Source organism: Oryza glaberrima, chromosome 11 (genome assembly GCF_000147395.1).
Source record: "Oryza glaberrima chromosome 11, OglaRS2, whole genome shotgun sequence".
Classification (NCBI taxonomy): Eukaryota; Viridiplantae; Streptophyta; class Magnoliopsida; order Poales; family Poaceae; genus Oryza; species Oryza glaberrima.
The window spans coordinates 699,994-718,603 of record NC_068336.1 but is presented as its reverse complement, the minus strand read 5'-3'; the positions used below and the strand labels follow the sequence as shown (position 1 = coordinate 718,603).

The 18,610-nt window shown below is 44.9% G+C and overlaps 1 protein-coding gene and 1 long non-coding RNA gene across 2 annotated transcripts; both read right to left on the bottom strand.

Moving 5' to 3' along the window:
- Positions 1 to 4,866: 4,866 nt before the first annotated feature.
- Positions 4,867 to 7,744, bottom strand: LOC127753650 (uncharacterized). The gene is made up of 3 exons (XR_008012662.1): positions 7,057 to 7,744; positions 5,755 to 5,836; positions 4,867 to 5,229 (listed from the first exon to the last, which is right to left on the bottom strand). It is a non-coding gene; the product is annotated as an uncharacterized LOC127753650 (long non-coding RNA).
- Positions 7,745 to 9,717: 1,973 nt separating this feature from the next.
- Positions 9,718 to 10,624, bottom strand: LOC127753906 (non-specific lipid-transfer protein 1-like). The gene is made up of 2 exons (XM_052279355.1): positions 10,205 to 10,624; positions 9,718 to 10,090 (listed from the first exon to the last, which is right to left on the bottom strand). Exons 1-2 carry the CDS (start codon positions 10,543 to 10,545, stop codon positions 10,081 to 10,083), a joined length of 351 nt encoding a protein of 116 aa, XP_052135315.1. The 5' UTR covers positions 10,546 to 10,624; the 3' UTR covers positions 9,718 to 10,080.
- Positions 10,625 to 18,610: the final 7,986 nt, after the last annotated feature.

Genomic DNA, 18,610 nt, shown 5'->3' with positions numbered 1-18,610 from the left:
CGCGGCGTCGGCGATGCTCCTGGCGTAGTGCACGAGTCCCTTGTCGACCGCGTGCCCATGACCATAGGGTGAGCTCCATCTGCTGCTGATCCTGATAGTCCTGCCTCTGCCGCACTTGGTTTCTCCTTGTCTTTAGGACAATGCTTGTAGGTGTGCCCACGTTCATCGCATTTGCTGCAACGCTTCACCCTGCCAGCCTCCGACTTGTCCATATCGTTGCGGATACGACGAGTCTTCCTCTTTCCAGCCTTGCCTCGGAGCTTCGATGGGTCAGGAATATTGAGTACTTCATCGTTAGTCTCTGTGAACTCCCCAGCTATGCCGAACCTATAAATCTCGCCGCTCCATGTATGATATATTGCTTGCTTACTAAAGTACTGTGAAACATATACTGCATCTGGTATGCCACACTCCGCTGCGGCAGCAATAACATGGGTGCATGGCCTGTGGAGCAGCTTTGGCTTTGCACAAGAGCAATGACATGTGCCGTCGGCTTTGAGAACACACTCCTGCTTCACTCTCTTGCGGTAGATACCCCTGCCTGCCTTATCTTGACATAGTATCTCAAACCTGTGCTGTTGGGTACCTTGCACTAGAGCTCGATGTTTCATGGCCTTTTTACGCAACTCCTCTAGCTTTTTCTGCATGAAAGTTCCAAACAAAATGCTGTTGTTCGGCATAGAAGGAAGAGCTGCCTGGAACCGATCCCTAAAATACCTACATGTCCCATGTAAAATGAACTCCAGTATGCCAACTAGTGGCAGTCCACGGACACCGCGCATCACCCAGTTGTAAACTTCTGCCAAATTTGTTGTCATTATTCCATATCTAGCACCACCTGTGTCATACGCCTTGGCCCATTTCTCTTTTGGTTCATGCAGAATCCACTGAGAAAATTTCCGAATCTCCAATCCAGTTCTTCTAACCAATGTTGGACTATCCGTTGGGAGAGGTCCAAGAGCTTGAGGAGGGTCAGCATCGGCGGTCGATGGAGCCGCTGTACGCTGATCACTGCATTTGGCTGTCAACTCATCTAATCTCTTCCAAAGCTCATTGAATTTTTTCTCCTGGTTCTGATTGCATAGCCTCTTAAACATGTTCATGAGCTCCTTGTTCTTGAATTGCTTGAAGAAATTAGCTCCCATATGATGCATGCACCACCTGCTCTGTACATCTTCCCACTCACCAGGGTATCCTCGTTCCATACTCCCGAACTGCAACTCTTCTATCGCTCGCAGAATGCCAGCGTGCCTATCATGTATCAGGCACACATTTGGCCTCATACCAACAACTTTTGTTTTAACCAATTTCAGGAACCAGTACTAGCTGTCGGTATTCTCACTCTCAACAAAAGCAAATGCCAAGGGCAATACCTGATTGTTCCCATCTACCCCTATTGCTGTTAGTATCTGGCCCCGATACTTTCCTGTCATGAATGTCCCATCAATGCAGAGAACAGGACGACAGTTCACGAATGCCATCTTGCATGCATGTAGAGCTAAAAACGCCCTTTGCAGCACACTCTTGCCAGGATGTTCAATTGAGGGGAATTTCTTCACTTCGTAAGAGCTCCCAGGGTTTCTTTCCTCGATAACACCAAGCAGGCGTGGCAAATTGTCATACGAGGCTTCGTAAGTTCCAAATCTCATCTTTATTATTTTCTGTTTGGCCCTCCAGGCCTTGGCATAGCTAATAGTATACTTGTATGTCTCTTCGATGTGTCGGATTATTGACCTTGGTTCATATGTGAGATTATCGATGACATGCGCATACATCTCACATGCAACAAATGCACATGTAATGTTCCTGTGGTATTTCTGAACACCAGGTAGAAAACATGTATGCTTGGTAACGACTGACACTGTCCAATAATCCTTCCATTTCCCCTTATATGCGTGCACTCTCCAGGGACAACCATCTTTTTCCTTAACACACCGAACTTCATATTGCGACCGGTTGGACTTGGCAACCTAAAACTCTCTATGAAGTGACACTGCAAAATGTTTTACCGCCTCCTTCATATCTTCTGCTCTACTATAAATCGCTCCCTGAATAACCTCTTTTTCTTTGTACTCCCATCTCACACTATCCTCTTCAGAGACGACCAGCCCAGAAAAAATCGTCACTAGCCCATTCTGCTGGATTAATATCCGTCTCATCATCTAACGAATCACCTTCCTCTACACGCTCGTTGTCAGAATCCTCCCTCTCCATTTCATCCACAATGGCACCGACAGTCTCCCCCTCGTCGGCCACTCCACCTGGTTGAACGCCCACTGGAGCTACTACACCCCCGTCCTCTCGTGCGTTGACCTCCTCCACAGAAGTCTCATTTACTTCAGCACTTGGTCCCTCGCCATCATCCATGTTCATCTGTACACATGGATCCTTCGGGGTGAACAAACGGAACCATAGCTAGAGGCCACCCGCATTGCAATGCATTTTCCACATACCATCTCCATACTCGAGAGTTTTGAACTGGCATTAGTTCCCAATAAAAACCCTCAGTTGCCCGACTTACTATAACATTGATTGTTATGTCACTTGTCTGTGGATCAACTCTCAAGCCCCTCATTAACCATCCTTTTATAGAAGGTACATTCCTCTCAGCCGGTCTATCAATTCCTCTTTCTGATACAATAAAATCTGACAGATCTACCCCAGCTGGCCCATAACGGACGTTTCCTGGGCCATGGTAAACTTGGAATATTTATTTGTTCGACATATCTGTCAACGAAATAACTAGATCATATTACTCTTTCATGCAATAAACATCTACAACGTAATATCTTCTTGTGTATGCCAATGCAACGGTAAAGTATTGATTCCAAACTAGCAGATCTACGTAGTTACCGATATCTACAATACGCACTTCTAGATTAGTACAACTAAAACCCTAAAAATATAATGCATTTATTCAAACAAAGTTTTAAAAAATACACACTATTTAACTCAATAGTCACATACAGGATCTATGAATATTACCTAAAATCGGCGTCTGAATCCGGCAGGGCTTCGCCCCTTCTTCTCTTCTCCTCCCCTTTCTTCTTTTTTTTCACTGGATTTGAGGGGGAGGAATGAGAGCTGGGGGCTGGGCGGCAGGCCTTTTATAGGCAGCGAGGCCTGCCGCCCGGCCAGAGGGCGGCAAGGGGCCGCCTGCAAAATGGCCGGCCCCGACTGGCTGTTTTGCATTCGGGCCCCTTGCCGCCCCAACAGAGGGCGGCAAAGGGCTTTACTGCAAAAAACCCTCCCTCCGTCACCGCCCGTCCCTCCCCCGTTTGCCACGTCAGCTTGCCGCCCCAGAGGTGGGCGGCAGGGTCTATTTTTGCAATTTTTTTGGCCGATAGCTTATTTCTGTAAATATTTTTAAAAAAATCTAAAAATGAAAAAATTTCCTCAGTGGTAGCATTCATCAGTAGGCCAATATAATTATAATTTGTAGTGGGCCATGGGCCATATTTTAAATCGCCTTCAATCCTATTACCAATCTTGGATGGGCCAATCCTAGCCGTTTTCAAAAGGAATAAGTTCACCTACCATCCCTTAACTTTACATCGAGTCTATATGACATCCTCAATCCCCAATACTAGATATGTCTACCCCTTAAATGTTCAAAACCGTGCAAAATAGGTTCCGTGGCAGTATATATGGGTGGTTTCGCTGACGTGGCTTCCGAATTAGCAAAGAGGGAATAAAAATTGTGGGGCCCAGATATCATCCTCACTCTAATTCTCTTCTCTCTATACTCTCTCAGCCAGGAGCAGGGCAAGCGGGGTGGCATCGGGCGGAGCGGCCACACACGAAGCAGGCAGGAGGAACGACTATAGCCGGAGCTGGCGGCAAGCGGGGCGGGGTAGCGGCGGTGGGGTGCAGAGGAGACCCGGGCAACACGCCTTCTACCATGGTGGGCTCGTCGGCGGGGAGCTCAAAACGCAGGCATAGCTCCTTGAAGGAGCGGAGCACCTCCGAGGATGATGGCGGCATAGAGGATGATGGTGCGCGCCGTAGGGGATGATGGCGCGGCCGATGGCGAGGACGACGATGACGCGGCGGGCGGAGTAGCTCGGCGGAGCTCGCCCACCGCCCGCTACGCTCCTCCTCTGGCCACCTCCGCCTGCCACCTACTGCCGCCGCTTGCCCGCCGCTGGCCTCCCAGACCCGCTGCGTCCGTCCCAAAATATAACAACTTCTAGGATTTAGAATTTATCCCAAAATATAACATCTTCTTCACCAACATTCTGTCCCCAACCAATCATAACTTTTCACCATTCAATTTTCCCACCTACATCCAATTCTCAACTAATCACACTCATCCTCCATTTAATTTTACTTTACTTTCTTAATAACGTATCGAACTCTAAAACTTCTTATATTGTGGGATGAGATAGTAGCAATTATGTATCGAGATAATGGCTTATGGAAATTGCAACACAGGCGCCGATGCCGCAGAGATAGATGGCACTAGAATAGGATCGGTCATCTCTAACGGGCTAAAAGCCTCATCTCTTTCGAGTATAGCCCCCGTCACTAAGTAAAGGTCACTGATGTGGTAAAATATCTCAATCGGGCATCCGGCCGTCACGGATGACACACATCTTAATCGGGCCAACACAAAAGCCCGTCACAGATAACTCTCATCTCTAACAGGCCTAAACTAAAGCCCGTCACAAATGACTCTTATCTCAATCGGGTCTAAACTATAGCCCGGCACAGATGACTCTCATCTCTAACGGGCCTAAAGTATAGCCCGTCACGGATGACTCTCATCTCAAACAGGCTCTGAGTTAATGCCCGTCACGGATTAGTATAATCCACCAAAAAAAAATAAATTTTGTTTTTTAGCTAGCCTCAGGCCTTTGCTAGCAATTTGGATAAATATATGAACATTGATCTCAATTCATACATCAAAATTCAAGTTTCTAAAGTATACAAAAATTGTCCATCTAAGTTCAGTACCAACAAATTCATTCAAATCGGATTTAGAAATATACAAATGGTCCATAGGAAAATTAAATGTGTTCAGTTACAATTCATCAAACACATGTACAAGAAAATTGTCTTCCAGCAACAGTCCGTGTTCTGTGGTGCTTCAACCTTGGGTAACATTCTGAATTAACTGCATACACTTTAGATTCAAGCTATGGCCTGAATGAGAAGCATACCCTGATTTTCATGATGAGCAACATTCTGTAGATATTTAACTGCAGCACTTTAGATTCAAACTATGGCCTGCTAAGAAAAATGCGAAGTGCCGTGAACAAGGTAAATTATAAAAGGTTTGTAAATAAGAAAAAACAAGAGACTAAAACTAATTTATTATTTGGATGGCATGTATCTATCCAACACATGTAGCAGCATGTGTCTTGCCAAAAGATATACATGGACTTAGACTTGTGAAGTATGTATTTGCACTTCTAGAGGCTAGAAAGCTCTAATGTTTTCATGCATACAAACTAAGCTAAAAATATGTTTTCTTAGTTACTGAAACAGAGAAAACAAAACACTGTAACACTAATTATTCACACAATCCTTACCATGAATTGCAAGGCAAAAAGAGCATAAGAAAAGCATCTACATTCTAATTAAATTTGTTTTTCTAGGGAAGATATTAACCAACATCTGCATTCTAACTAAATGTGACCAAGAAAAGCATAGTGTATGATAAGACACTGATCGATTAATTCCATCCCAAACAATTCACTACCAGACACAAACAAAGTTTTATGAGTAGCAGGGACTCTAGTGTGGAAGTACCTGTGGTGCCACAACATTAGGTCTTCACAAAATGGCCAGAGGGAGGAAAATTAGTTGGTCCTGACATAATTGTCTTAGAAGGCTGAAACAAGAAACAAATCATTTAGATGTAAAATAAATATTATAAGCTAGGACTAATCCAAGAAAATTAAATCTCTATTATAGAAATTAAATTACTCTTATGGACCAAATCACACAATGTAGACTAATATGGGAATCAACTTGTCTAGCTTAATGTCTGGGAATCAGAGCTCTGAGAAAAAATAGTAATTGGCAACAATAGTAATGGATGGATGGTTTGCTACCTGATAAATGAAGCGAGCCAGGGTTTGACACAAGAACCCAATCTAGATCTACTGACATTCCACTGGCAATCATTAAACTTCTGGTCAAGGGCCAATAACCAAATCCCTAGCCACTAATTGTGTCGAACTCTAGATCTACTACTGGGCAATCACATAATACAAATCGAAGCCAAAATTTTGATACACAAGTCAGGTTACCACTCTGCTAAACCAGCACATTCCTTGTTGTATTTGATTTCCACTGGACAAAGCAAGGGATTACTTTCACTTGCTTATGCCATAAGACTTTTGACTTCAGGAACATGACATGATAAACCATGAAATGGCAGGCATTATTGGAGAGACACATATACACAAGCAGTTTGCCAGTTTAATTATCTTTAGAAAATTCAGAGAACAACAAGTTCATGAGGCATAAAACAAAATGAAACTGAAATAAGCTATGGGTTTTTCCCTTTCTGAGTCTATATCTATTGAAAAATAGAGAAGGCATCCATTATTTTCTCCTGTCATTTGATCTGAGACCAAAAAAATTCTGAAGAGATAAATGGATAAGTGACTGGTAGATGTTCTGCTCATGTAGTTCTATCTTCCTCTACACAACATTAACATTGGAGTATCCGAACTAATCGCTAGCCGAAAATCCAGAAACAAAATTCTTAAAAATGAAACCTACTCGATCTATCCAGAAATATAGCAAAAGAACTAATTTAAGAGCGTAAAATAAATACAAAATTGAGCATGTCTCATAGTTGCAAACAGGAGAAATATCTTCAGAGTGACTCACAGTACAAAGCACATTTCAGTGCATAAAAAGTTTCATTATCTCTGATCTGCAAGTAACCTCAGCATGTATAACACTGCAGTACGCCAGTTCCCACCAGAAATATTTGGTTTGCACTCCATCATTCAAGAAGCATTTGATTCATGCACGCCAACCAAGTAGTACCAAATTAAACAACATTCGCTCTCCAAATTTGATCCGATCGAGATTTACCTGGTCGCCCATGGGCACGACGACGCGGACGTCACAGTCGCGGCTGCGGGTGATGAAGTGCAGCCACCACCGCGCGCGGACGGATGACGGCGGCCTCGCCGAGCGCGCAGTCGACGGACAGGTCGACCTCCTTCATCTGGAGCGGGATCAGCGCAGGGGGTCGAGGCGGCCGTACACGTATGGCTGGTAGCTGGGCATGTCAGGGGTGTCGACCGTCCCCGGGTCAGTCACCACCGCGTACGCCATCGGCGCCGACGGCAGCAGCAGCAGCACCGCCACGGAGGCATCACCCCCACCCCCACCACGGTCCATCCCCGCCGGTGGCAGGAGGTGGTGGTGGCGGTGGCGCCGGATCCCCAGTTCCCCACCCTACTCGTCGTCGGCGGCGGAGGTGGATTGGGGTTCGGACACACCCGGCTCGCCCCACCCGGTGCCGGAGGACGAGGGGTCGTCCCGGCCCCACTCGTCGTCGTCGATTGGGGGGTCGGGCTGGGAGGGCGGCTCGGGCGCGGAGGGCGAGCAGTCGCCCCACTCGTCAGGGACGCCTGAGGGGCTGCAGCTGCGACGGGCTAGCGGCGGGAGGAGCGGAGGGGGAGGCGGAAGGGGATCCGAGGGGGTTGTGGATGGTGGAGGAAGGGAGGAGGAGGGACGCGTGGGAAGGGGATCCGAGCGGCGGCGAACGCGATGCGAGATGAAGTGGGGAGGGTTAGGGTTTGCAACCCTACATATGCTTCATTGGCGCAACGATAGCCATTCGACCAAGAATCAATGGCCAGAAATTTATGGGCCGAGTTCTGTAACGGGCCGATTTCAGGGTTTAGGCCTACTAACATATGTGGTATTTTTTTAATTTCAATTTATGAGAACTTTAAATTTAATTTTAGGCCGATTTTTGTGTTTCAAATGCAAAAATTATAAGCAACAAAATTATATAACTCATCGAGATCTACAACTATTGTATTTGTCTTTTTTACGAATAAGTTCATTTGAATAATTCAAATTTTGAATTTTCAAAATTTGACAACTTCGAACAATAATTGGGGTTAATAAATGATTTCAAATGGAAAAGTCACCAAAACAAAAGTTGTAGAGCTCATCGAGATGCAAAATTTTTATTTTGGTCATTTCTCCATCTGTCTCTATTTGAACAATTTGAAATTTGAAATTCAAAGTTTGAGAACTTTAAATAGAATTTTTTATTAGTGAACAACTTCAACTGAAAAAGTCATCAACAACAAAATTATATAATCCATCTATATCTACAGTTTTTATTTTGGTCATTTGTTCATCTGACAAAGTGATAGTAACGTTGTTCACAAAATTTACGTATCTCCCATATGGTTTCATAAATTATAATAGAGATGTGTAAATTTTGTGAACAACATTATTATCGGTTTGTTGAATGAACGACCAAAATAAATTTTGTAGATCTCGATCAGTTCTACAATTTTTGTGTTCATGACTTTTTCAGCTGAAATCATTTACTGCTTCTAAATGTCGTTTGAAGTTATCACTTTTTGAAATTTAAATCTTCAATTGATAAAACAAAGTCACATGAAAGTATGTCAAAAATAATAGTTGTAATAACACAATAAATTGATAGATCACGAATTTAGAGAATTTTAGAAAAAAGAATAATCAAATTTGAAGTTAGTATGGGGGAGAAAGACAACCTACAAGTTTTAGCCAGAGATTAAAAAGAAAAACCACACTTGTTCTACAATTCAAAATTTTGAATTTCAATATATGAGTCTTCACTGTTTACTTAACGGCATGCTATAAGTGCTCGAAATCGTAGACAATATTTTTATAAGAATACTGAAAAAGGAATCGTCCAATTTCGAGTTCATATGAGCGAGATAAACTACTTTAAAATTTTATTCACGCATTAAAAGTAAAAATGTGCCGCTATTCTTGTGAATTTTATGATGAACCCACGAGTAGTGATGCAGGTCCATTACCTGATAACATTTTGATATATAAAGAAAAGTGCATGTACTGTGACAAAACACTTGAGTGGCTCAGTGGTTAGTCCTTAGGCTTATTGTTCATGTAGTCATGGGTTCGAATCAGGGTTTCCCAAACCGCCGGGGCCGGGATTACCGTGCCCCGGCGGTAAGCACAGTTACTGCGCGGTAACCGCAGTAACCGTGAAAAACCGTACAAAACCATGTAAAATTTATCAAAATTTATTTGAATTTAAGGAGGTTACCGCGGTATTTATATTACCGTACCCCGCAGTAAGGTAAACCCTGGTTCGAATCCCTTGACGAGCAACATTTTTCTTTCTTTTTATTACAAGGCGCAGGCCACCCTGCTGCTGGTCTTTATCGGGCCTAAATAAAAGCCCGTCATCGATAATTGTCATTCGTGACGGGCCGTAGTTTAGGCCCGATTGAGATATGATTGTTATCTCAATCGGGCCTCATGTTGGCGTCCGTCACAGATGATGGTCATCCGTGATGGGCCGTAGTTTAGGCCCGTCACAGATAGGTGTCATCCGTGACGGGCCTGAGTTTTATAACCATATCTCAATCGGACGCTTTTTCGGCCCAACTGAAATGACTTCCTTGTGACAGCCCGCTAATTCTAGGCATGTTAGATGACGTCACAGATGAGAGGATCTGTACTAGCGTGGAGCTCTACAAAGAGCTATATATGTACCAAAAAGAGCTATATGTATGTGTAATATTCGAAAACAAGCACGTAGTACAAGGAGTTGCAGTACATGCATGTAGAATCTCTAGCTAGCTCTCTCTGGTACACGTACACCTCGAGAAGGAGCAAAACGTACGAGATGAACACACAAGAAGAAGAAAGCTAGCTAGCCTGACCGGCCGGGCCGATCAACCATGGATGCACACACATGCATGCATGGTGATTGATCGACCTTAGCTAGCTCATCTTTTTATTCCAGAATACGTACAGATACTACTAATATTGGATACAGAATTCGATCGGCTCCACACATCGACCCACCGTCGCGCTTCTGTATACATATAAATGATCCATCCGATCGATAGCTCAGCTCACCCTGCACACATGCACATATATATATTAGATGATGGAGTATATATCATGCAATTAGCCATGCTTAATTAATTATATTTAACAGAATATATATAATTAGAGATGATGAGATGAATACCTGGAGCAGTCGATGGAAGCGCTGATGGTGTAGGGGACGCTGACGCCGCACTTAGAGGGGATGCTGGCGGCGTTGCCGGCGTTGAGCCCCTTGATGCCGCGGGCCGCGTTCTTGAGGCAGTTGCACGCGGTGCGCCTGTCAGCGGTGCTGCTGGCTGCGGCCTTGAGGCTCCTCACGCCGCTGCAGCAGGCCGCCGACGGGCCGGCGCCGCCGCGGGCGTAGGTGAGGCAGGGCCCAACGGCGGAGTTGACCTGGCCGCAGGTGATGGCCACGGCGGCGTGCGGGGCGGCGAGGAGCAGAGCTGCCACAACGGCGACCAACACCAACTGTGCACGGGCCATGGTTCCTACTACTGTTGCTCGATCGATCGGTGTGAATTGGTTCGTTGCTGATGAGATGGATGAGGAGAATACGCGGGAATGCAGGGGCTTAAATAGGTAGAGTTGCTAGTGTGGATGCATGCACAGATGCGGTGCACGCAGCTGCAAGAGATCGAGCAATTAACAAAGCAAGGATGGGTTTGTGGTGTTTAGACGGTGCATGTGTCCATACGTTCATTCAATACGATTGGGAGCTAGCTTAGCAGCTGGTGGTTGGCTGTTGGGAAAACCAGAGCTATTCCCCTCCATCTACTGTCGACTGTATTTGCTCCCCTTTTACGGTACACGTGGAAGGCAATATGAAACGATCTCCGCATATTGCGAATTGTGTTGATGTAAATGTGTAGAAAGAGTAAATATATTTATATTAATTTTGGGGAACGAGAGAACATGTCCTCGAGGTTTTCCACTAGGGCCGTGTTTACTTCACCCCTAACTTCCAGCTTTCCATCACATCACATCCAAATCTCTCCTACACACATAAACTTTCAACTTTTTTTTTCCAAACTACTAACTTTCTGTCGAAACAAGATTTCGGCAATAATAAAAGGGGGTGGCTATCAAGCTAGGAAAGTGGATGGGTTTGAAGACAAGAAATTTTATACAGGTTCAGGCCTTCTTATTCAAGAAGTAATACCCTACTCCTGTCTGGGGATGATTCCGCCGAGTATGTTATTGATTGTATAAACTGGAAAAAAGAATCGCCCCCCAAGAGGCACACGGACCCTCCTTATATAGGGGAAGGAGTCCGCTTTAGAAAATACAGTCCATATCCTAACGGAATATGGAATTATAGATAAAATACAATCGTAACTGACTAAGATCCTGGGTATTTCCTTGACATACAAGTTTAGAACCTAACCCGAGTCTTCATAGAGATATTCCATCTATATTTGGTACCGTATATCCAACTAAATTACAACCGTCATGTAGATATGGGGTATCCATAATCTCCACAGTAGCCCCCGAGACCTTCGCAGTTGACAAAATAGTCTTCTCGAAACAAAAAACAGTAGTCCGAGTGCTTCAATTCAACTTGCTCCAGCTTGCCGAGTACTAAAAATCAAAAACTGTGAAGGGCGAAAATAAAACATGGTGCATCGAGTAGATGCACCTAATTAGGTGTAGCCCCCGACTATGTGATTAGTTGAAAAACTAAACATATAGTCAAGAACCGAGTGGTTTTATAGCGAAGCACGCATGGTACTTAGTAAGATACCCAGCCGACTGCTTCTCAATTTGAATATGTCAAGGACAAAAAATACAAGAAGGGCCGAGTGATAAACACTCAAAAGGTCCAAAAATAGACATGTTTGATAGGAATCCGAGTAAAAAATCTCATAAAATGACCCACCAAACAGGATAGAAAATCATGATAATTAATGAGTCCAATAGCCTAGGCTGTGACCCATACCATAACCAAAATAAGTATATAACATGCTAAAAGAATGACTATTAATAAACCAGTCATCTCAAATCAACCCAGACAGCCTTTGCAGCCTAATAAAGCTTTCAAAAACGGTATAACACCTTTCTGTCGGGCACCTTTTGTTTGCATCGTGTTAATTCTTAAAGAATTATCAAACCGCACTAAAAAGGATTTTAACAGCATTGGGCCGCATCATTGTGAACACAAATTGCCAAAGCAAAAGGTGCCTAAGTCCCTAAGGATCACAACGGGCCACGCTGGAAATAAGACTGGGCTGAAGTACTGTACAGGCCCAGGCCCATTAGTACTCCCGATACCCTAATAATACCGAAGTGAAAAATGTCTCTTCGTCTTCCCCGCCGAGACTCTCGCCATTTTTCCCATTTCTTGCTACAGTGCAAAACTGCGCCGGGCAAACTAGGGTTCATCAATCCGCTCCAATCCACTCTCAAAAACTTCACGAAATTTCTCCCCGCATGCACCGCTCCGATTCCCCATCTTTTTCCAGCCGTATCTCGAACTAAATCAGACCATCCAGTTCACATTCATGGCGGAAGAAAGAGAAAGCTTCGAGAGTCAGTGGGCGCCCTCCGATGTGACGGAAGATAATCTGAAGGAGATGGTGGCGCACGGTGTTCTTCCAGCAAAAGAAATCATCGGGTGGCGACCGGCATTTGGTGAGGCATTCCCAACCCCCGACACACACGAAATCGTAGTATTTGCTCATTTCTTCTATGGCGGATTTTCTCTTCCAACCTCAAGATTCTTCTGGGGGATTCTGAACTTCTACGGGATTAGCTTGCATCACTTGAACCCAAACTCCATAGTGCATATTGCCAATTTTATCCATGCCTGCGAAGCCTTTCTAGGCATTAGGCCTCATTTCGCCTTGTTCCGCCGCATCTTCTTCCTCAAGCCCCAGCCAAACAAAAGCAAACCGTGCGTTGTTGGGGGAGCTGGTTTCCAACTCAAAGGAACCTTGAGCCAAAAATATTTCTCCATGCCCTTCAAAACCTCAAAAAAGGCTGGCATGCAAATTGGTTCTACGTTCAGAATCCTGAGCCCGCACTCCCCGAGTACTGCTGTCTTCCTCCGGTTTACCAGGACACATGGAACTCACTGCCAATGGGGGATGAAGCTGCACAAGCAGTAGAACTGATGGAGAGGATGATAAAGCTGAAAGAACAGGGCCTTCAAGGGGAACAAATCACCCGACACTTTATCAAGTGTCGGCTAGCTCCAATCAAAGAAAGATCTCGCATAGCCTTCGAATTTGATGGCAAGCATGACCCAAATCGTGAAGATCCAGATTCTCTTGACTTCAAGGTCATGAAGGAAAGGATGTATAAGATCTTCTCGAACGCCATCGTTGTCAGCTACTCACATCTGCTGCCCGTTGTGCCATTCAATGCATTCAACCCTCCTCCACCGGTACGTATCCATACACTGCAACCTTCCTCAAAATATGATCTCGTTTTCTTGCTGAATCAGTTAACAATGAAGGATATTACACCCAGGAATTTGCTTTAATGAAGTCGGATCCCCCAATCGCTCAACGCCGATCTCCCCGCCACCAAACTGGGCAAGGGAGCGGAGGACCAAGAATTCGGTCTGAAACTCAACCAAGTGCCTCTAATCCAGTCGGCCAGCCAGATTCTCGAAAGAGGAAGCTGGTTCTAAGTGACGACGAAGCTGATGATACCATCAGGAGGCCTGGAGACCGAGAGACAACCAAGAAACTACCAAAACAGGCTACTCCAAAGAAGAAAACATCCAGTCGTCCTGTGCCAAAGATCAGGAAGTCTTCCAGGTGCAATTCATATAACGATCTTCCTTGCATTGACGCGCACCCATTGCGGTAATAACACTGATAATCAAATTTGCAGGAAACCATCTGATATAGATCCGTCTGGGAAAGACTCTGACCCGACTAACATGGACACAAGCTCTTCCAAAGAAACCGGGCCATCTGTTGAGGATCATCCGAGTGACAATCAGCCGGCAACCGACAATGTAGAACCCAGCCACGAGCCCCCGACTGGGAACCAGTCAGCCGAAGCTGAAGTCGGTGCTAACCAGGAGCCCCCGACTGGAAACCAGTCGGATGCAAGGCCAAGCCAAAAGGTTCCCGAGGTTGAAGCTCAAACGAACAGTCCTCTCGGGAAGAATGCCGACAGTGAATCAGAAACCAGATCTCCTGTGAAGACACCAAAGTCCACTCGTCCCCGACCGGGAATCATCACAAGTAGCCACGCTATCTGAAATCATTTTGATCCAACAAACTTTATTTAGCTGCTTCATCTTTATTCATGGATACACTAGGGCCAATAATTGGTGATGAAGAAGAAATCCTCCGGATACAAGCAACTGAGGATTCACGCCCTCCGATTCTGGTCAAGTGGTGGGATGACAACATGCAGCCTCAAAGGATCGTGATAAATAAGCAAAAAGAGGACGAAGAGTTATGCCTACTGAAGAAGGCACTTGGTCAGGCAACCTGTATTGTAAATGTAAGCCCTCTGGTACCTGATCTCAACCATCTTGTTTGCCATTTAATTCATGTGCTCATTAAACTGTCTTGCAGAGGATTCATCTTAGGAATGAAGCCAAAACGGTAACCTTAGAGAGGTTAGTCCCTCATCTCGGAACCCTCGAAGCCACCAGGAATCAACTGCACGAACCGAAAGAACTTGCCAGGAAGAATGAACATGATCTGAGGGATCGGATCGCTGAGCTCCAGGAATCAAATTTTGAACTGAGTGGCTCATCAAAAGGTACGCACAAACTCTGCTCAACTGACTCATACTGTTATCTTTGCAATCTTGATTAACCATAATCAATGTAGTGCAAGTTGCCAAGATAGCTCAGTTGGAGAAACATATTCAAATTCTGGAAAATGATAAGGCAGAACTTGCAAGACAAAGAGACCTGGCTTTAAAGGAAGTTGAAGGTATCAACAACCAATACCTCAAAAGCCATTATCCTCCATATACTGACTTATTAATGTGAATCTGTTGATGCAGACCGCAAGATCAAATCTCAAGCTCAATTCGACGTCCTGGTTGGCAAGATCAAAAAACTTGAAGGAGCCTAGGATGAGGTTGCTAACGTTGCTGCCCCAATTGTTCAAGCGATGTTCTTCAATAACGCCGGTTCGAGTACACTTGATGCTGCCGAAATCTTCGACAAGCTGAGAGTCGCTCCAGATACTTACTTCAAGAACATCAAAGAAGCTGGAAGTATGGGAGCAAGTCTGGCGTTGGCGATGACTAAATCCCTTTATCCAAGAGTTGATATTGATGCCATTGATGGCTTTGCAGACGGGACGAGCGAAGAAGCTGCTCTTGACCTCATCAGTGATGCGCAGAAAGCGGCTGACAAAATTGCTGCTGATGTAGTTGAGAGATTCCAAGATGTCGACCTTCGGCCGACTGGGTCTGATAAGTCTGATGATGAAAAAACTGATACTGATTAATGTACCAATGATTTTGATAATTAATGATGATGGAGGCACAATTTGTACAATACTGATGAATTTATGCTGTGCTTGATATCTTAACTTAGCTCCTGATTTCTTAAAAGTTTTTGTCAAACCTTGTTGAGCCTAAAACCCGCAAAAGTTGTTAAAAAACTTTCAGTCCTCATTGACTAAGCCAAGAAATCAAACAGGGCAATGATACATCAAGCAAGCAAATTGAATTGATAAAAATCACACTCCATTATTATCATAATAGCCCCCTGACTGAAAACTTCAAGAAAAAACTTGAAGTTAGCAGTCAAATAGGAAAGATACAAGCGAGATGCCTAAGCATAAAATCGATGAAGGTGTTCAATATTCCAAGAATTGTTGATGAGAGTACCGTCTTCACGCTTGAGTCGATAAGAACCTGGCCAAGTGACTTCAGCAATTATGAACGGTCCTTCCCATAAGGGAGATAATTTATGCCGATCCTGTGTTGTTTGAATTTTCCTCAGAACCAGGTCGCCGACTAAAAAGGCTCGCGATCGAACATTCCGATTATGATAACGGCGCAACCCTTGCAAATATCGAGTCGACTGAATTAAAGCTGCTTCTCGGGCTTCTTCTAGTCAGTTGATGTCGTCTACTCGGCCCTCTTCATAGCCCTCCTCGTTGAAGTTCCAAAATCGTAGTGATTCAAATTCCACTTCACTCGGTAACATTGCTTCTGCGCCGTAAACCAAAAAGAACGGCGACTGGCCGGTAGCCCGACTAGGAGTAGTGCGTAAAGACCAAAGCACGGACGGCAGCTGATCTACCCACTTACCAGCATAGGGACGTAGTCGGTCAAAAACTCGTGCTTTGATCTCTTGAAGTATCATGCCGTTAGCGCGCTCGACTTGTCTGTTACTCATAGGGTGTGCCACGGAGGCGTAACAAATTTTAATGCCGAAGTCTTCACAAAAGTCTTTAAATGCTCCGCCAGTGAATTGAGTGCCATTATCAGTGATGATCCGATTAGGTACCCCAAACCGATGCACAATGTTGATGAAAAAATCTCTAGCTTTATCTGCTGTGATCGTGATGACCGGTTTAGCCTCAATCCACTTGGAGAATTTGTCGATAGCCACAAAGAGATGCGTGTAACCGCCGACTACCCTTTTAAATGGGCCGACCATGTCAAGCCCCCAGACCGCAAACGGCTAGGACAACGGGATGGTTTGCAACTCTTGGGCTGGCAAATGAGTTTGTCTGGCAAAAAACTGACAACCTTCGCATGTCCGCACAATCTTGTCCGCATCGGACACAGCTGTAGGCCAGAAAAAACCTTGCCGGTAAGCTTTGCCGACGATGGTCCGTGCAGCAGCATGATTACCACAAATACCAGAATGTATATCCTTCAACAATTGTCTCCCTTCCTCCAAAGATACGCAGCGCTGCAATATTCCTGATGGACTTTTCTTGTACAGTTCAGTCTCATGAATAATGTAGAGTCTGCTGCGCCTGGAAATCCGCTCGGCTTTATTTTTGTCTTGAGGGAGTTCTTGTTTGGTCAAAAATTTTATGAGAGGTTCTCTCCAGTCGGCTTCAATCATGCTTACGCCTTGAGTATCCATGGCTTCAATTGTTTCTTTTCTGGGCACGGTTGGTTCATAAAGATGCTCAACGAACACATTAGAAGGGGCTGTTTCCCGTTTTGAACCAAAATTGGCCAGTCTGTCGGCCGCCTCATTGTTGTGTCGAAGGACATGGGTGAGCTCAAGTCCGTCGAATTTACCTTCCAGCTTGCGTACCTCTTATCGGTAAGCGGTCATATTATCATCTAGACATGACCACTCTTTCATGACCTGATTGACAACCAACTGAGAGTCTCCACGGACGATTAATCGGCGAATGCCTAAAGAGATTGCAATCCTTAATTCATGGAGTAGCGCCTCGTATTCTGCCACGTTATGGCACGCAGAAAAATGTATCCACAATACGTAGCTCAATCTTTCTCCAGTCGGGGAAATTAAGACGACCCCAGCTCTAGTGCCTGTAAGCCTCTTCGACCCATCAAAATGCATAGTACAATATTCCATCTTTTCCTCTGGCATGTCTTCTTGGCACTCGGTCCACTCGGCAAGGAAATCAGCTAAAGCTTGTGACTTGATCGAAGTTCGTGGTTTGAAAGATATGTCCAAAGACATCAATTCTAAGGCCCACTTCGCAATCTGTCCATTTGCTTCGTGATTATGAAGTATATCCCCGAGCGGAAACGATGTGACCACCGTGACCGAGTGACTTTGAAAATAGTGAGATAATTTCCTGACGGTAATTAAGACACCATATAATAACTTTTGAACCTGAGGATACCTTGTCTTGGAGTCGGCTAAAACCTCGCTGACAAAATAGATTGGTCGTTGGACTTTTTGAATATGGCCTTCCTCTTCATGCTCGACAACCAGGACCGTACTCACAACCTGGGAGGTCGCCGACACATATAACAGTAGCGGCTGTTGTGGATGTGGCGAGGCCAAAACTGGTGGAGTGGTGAGAAATTTCTTGAAGTCTTCAAAGGCTTTTTGTGCTTCGGGTCCCCACTGGAAATTGTCAGTTTTCTTCAGCAGCTTGAAGAAGGGCATCCCTCGCTCGCCGAGTCGTGAGATGAACCGGCTGAGCGCCGCCATGCAACCAGTCAGCTTTTGGACGTCTTTTTGGGAGCTTGGCGGTTTCATGTTGAGGATGGCGTTGATTTTCTCCGGGTTGGCCTGTATGCCTCTCTGAGATACCATAAATCCGAGCAACTTCCCTGACGGTACTCCGAAGATGCACTTTTCCGGGTTTAGTTTTATCTTGAAAGCACGAATGCTTGTAAAAGTTTCTTCTAAATCCGCAATCAGGTCATCCTTCTGCTTGGTCTTGACGACTACATCATCAACATAGGCTTCAACATTGCGACCGATCTGAGTTGAAAAACACCTTTGAATCATGCGTTGATAGGTTGCTCCTGCGTTCTTCAATCCAAAGGGCATGGTGATGTAGCAGTAGGCCCCAAAGGGCGTAATAAACGAGGTCTTCAAGCAGTCGGATTCTTTTAGTCGGATCTGATGGTATCCCGAGTAATAGTCCAAGAAGCTGAGTAACTCGCAGCCGGC

Excerpts from the sequence above, each read along its gene's own strand:
- LOC127753906 (XM_052279355.1), bottom strand. The coding sequence starts at position 10,545 with ATGGCCCGTGCACAGTTGGTGTTGGTCGCCGTTGTGGCAGCTCTGCTC.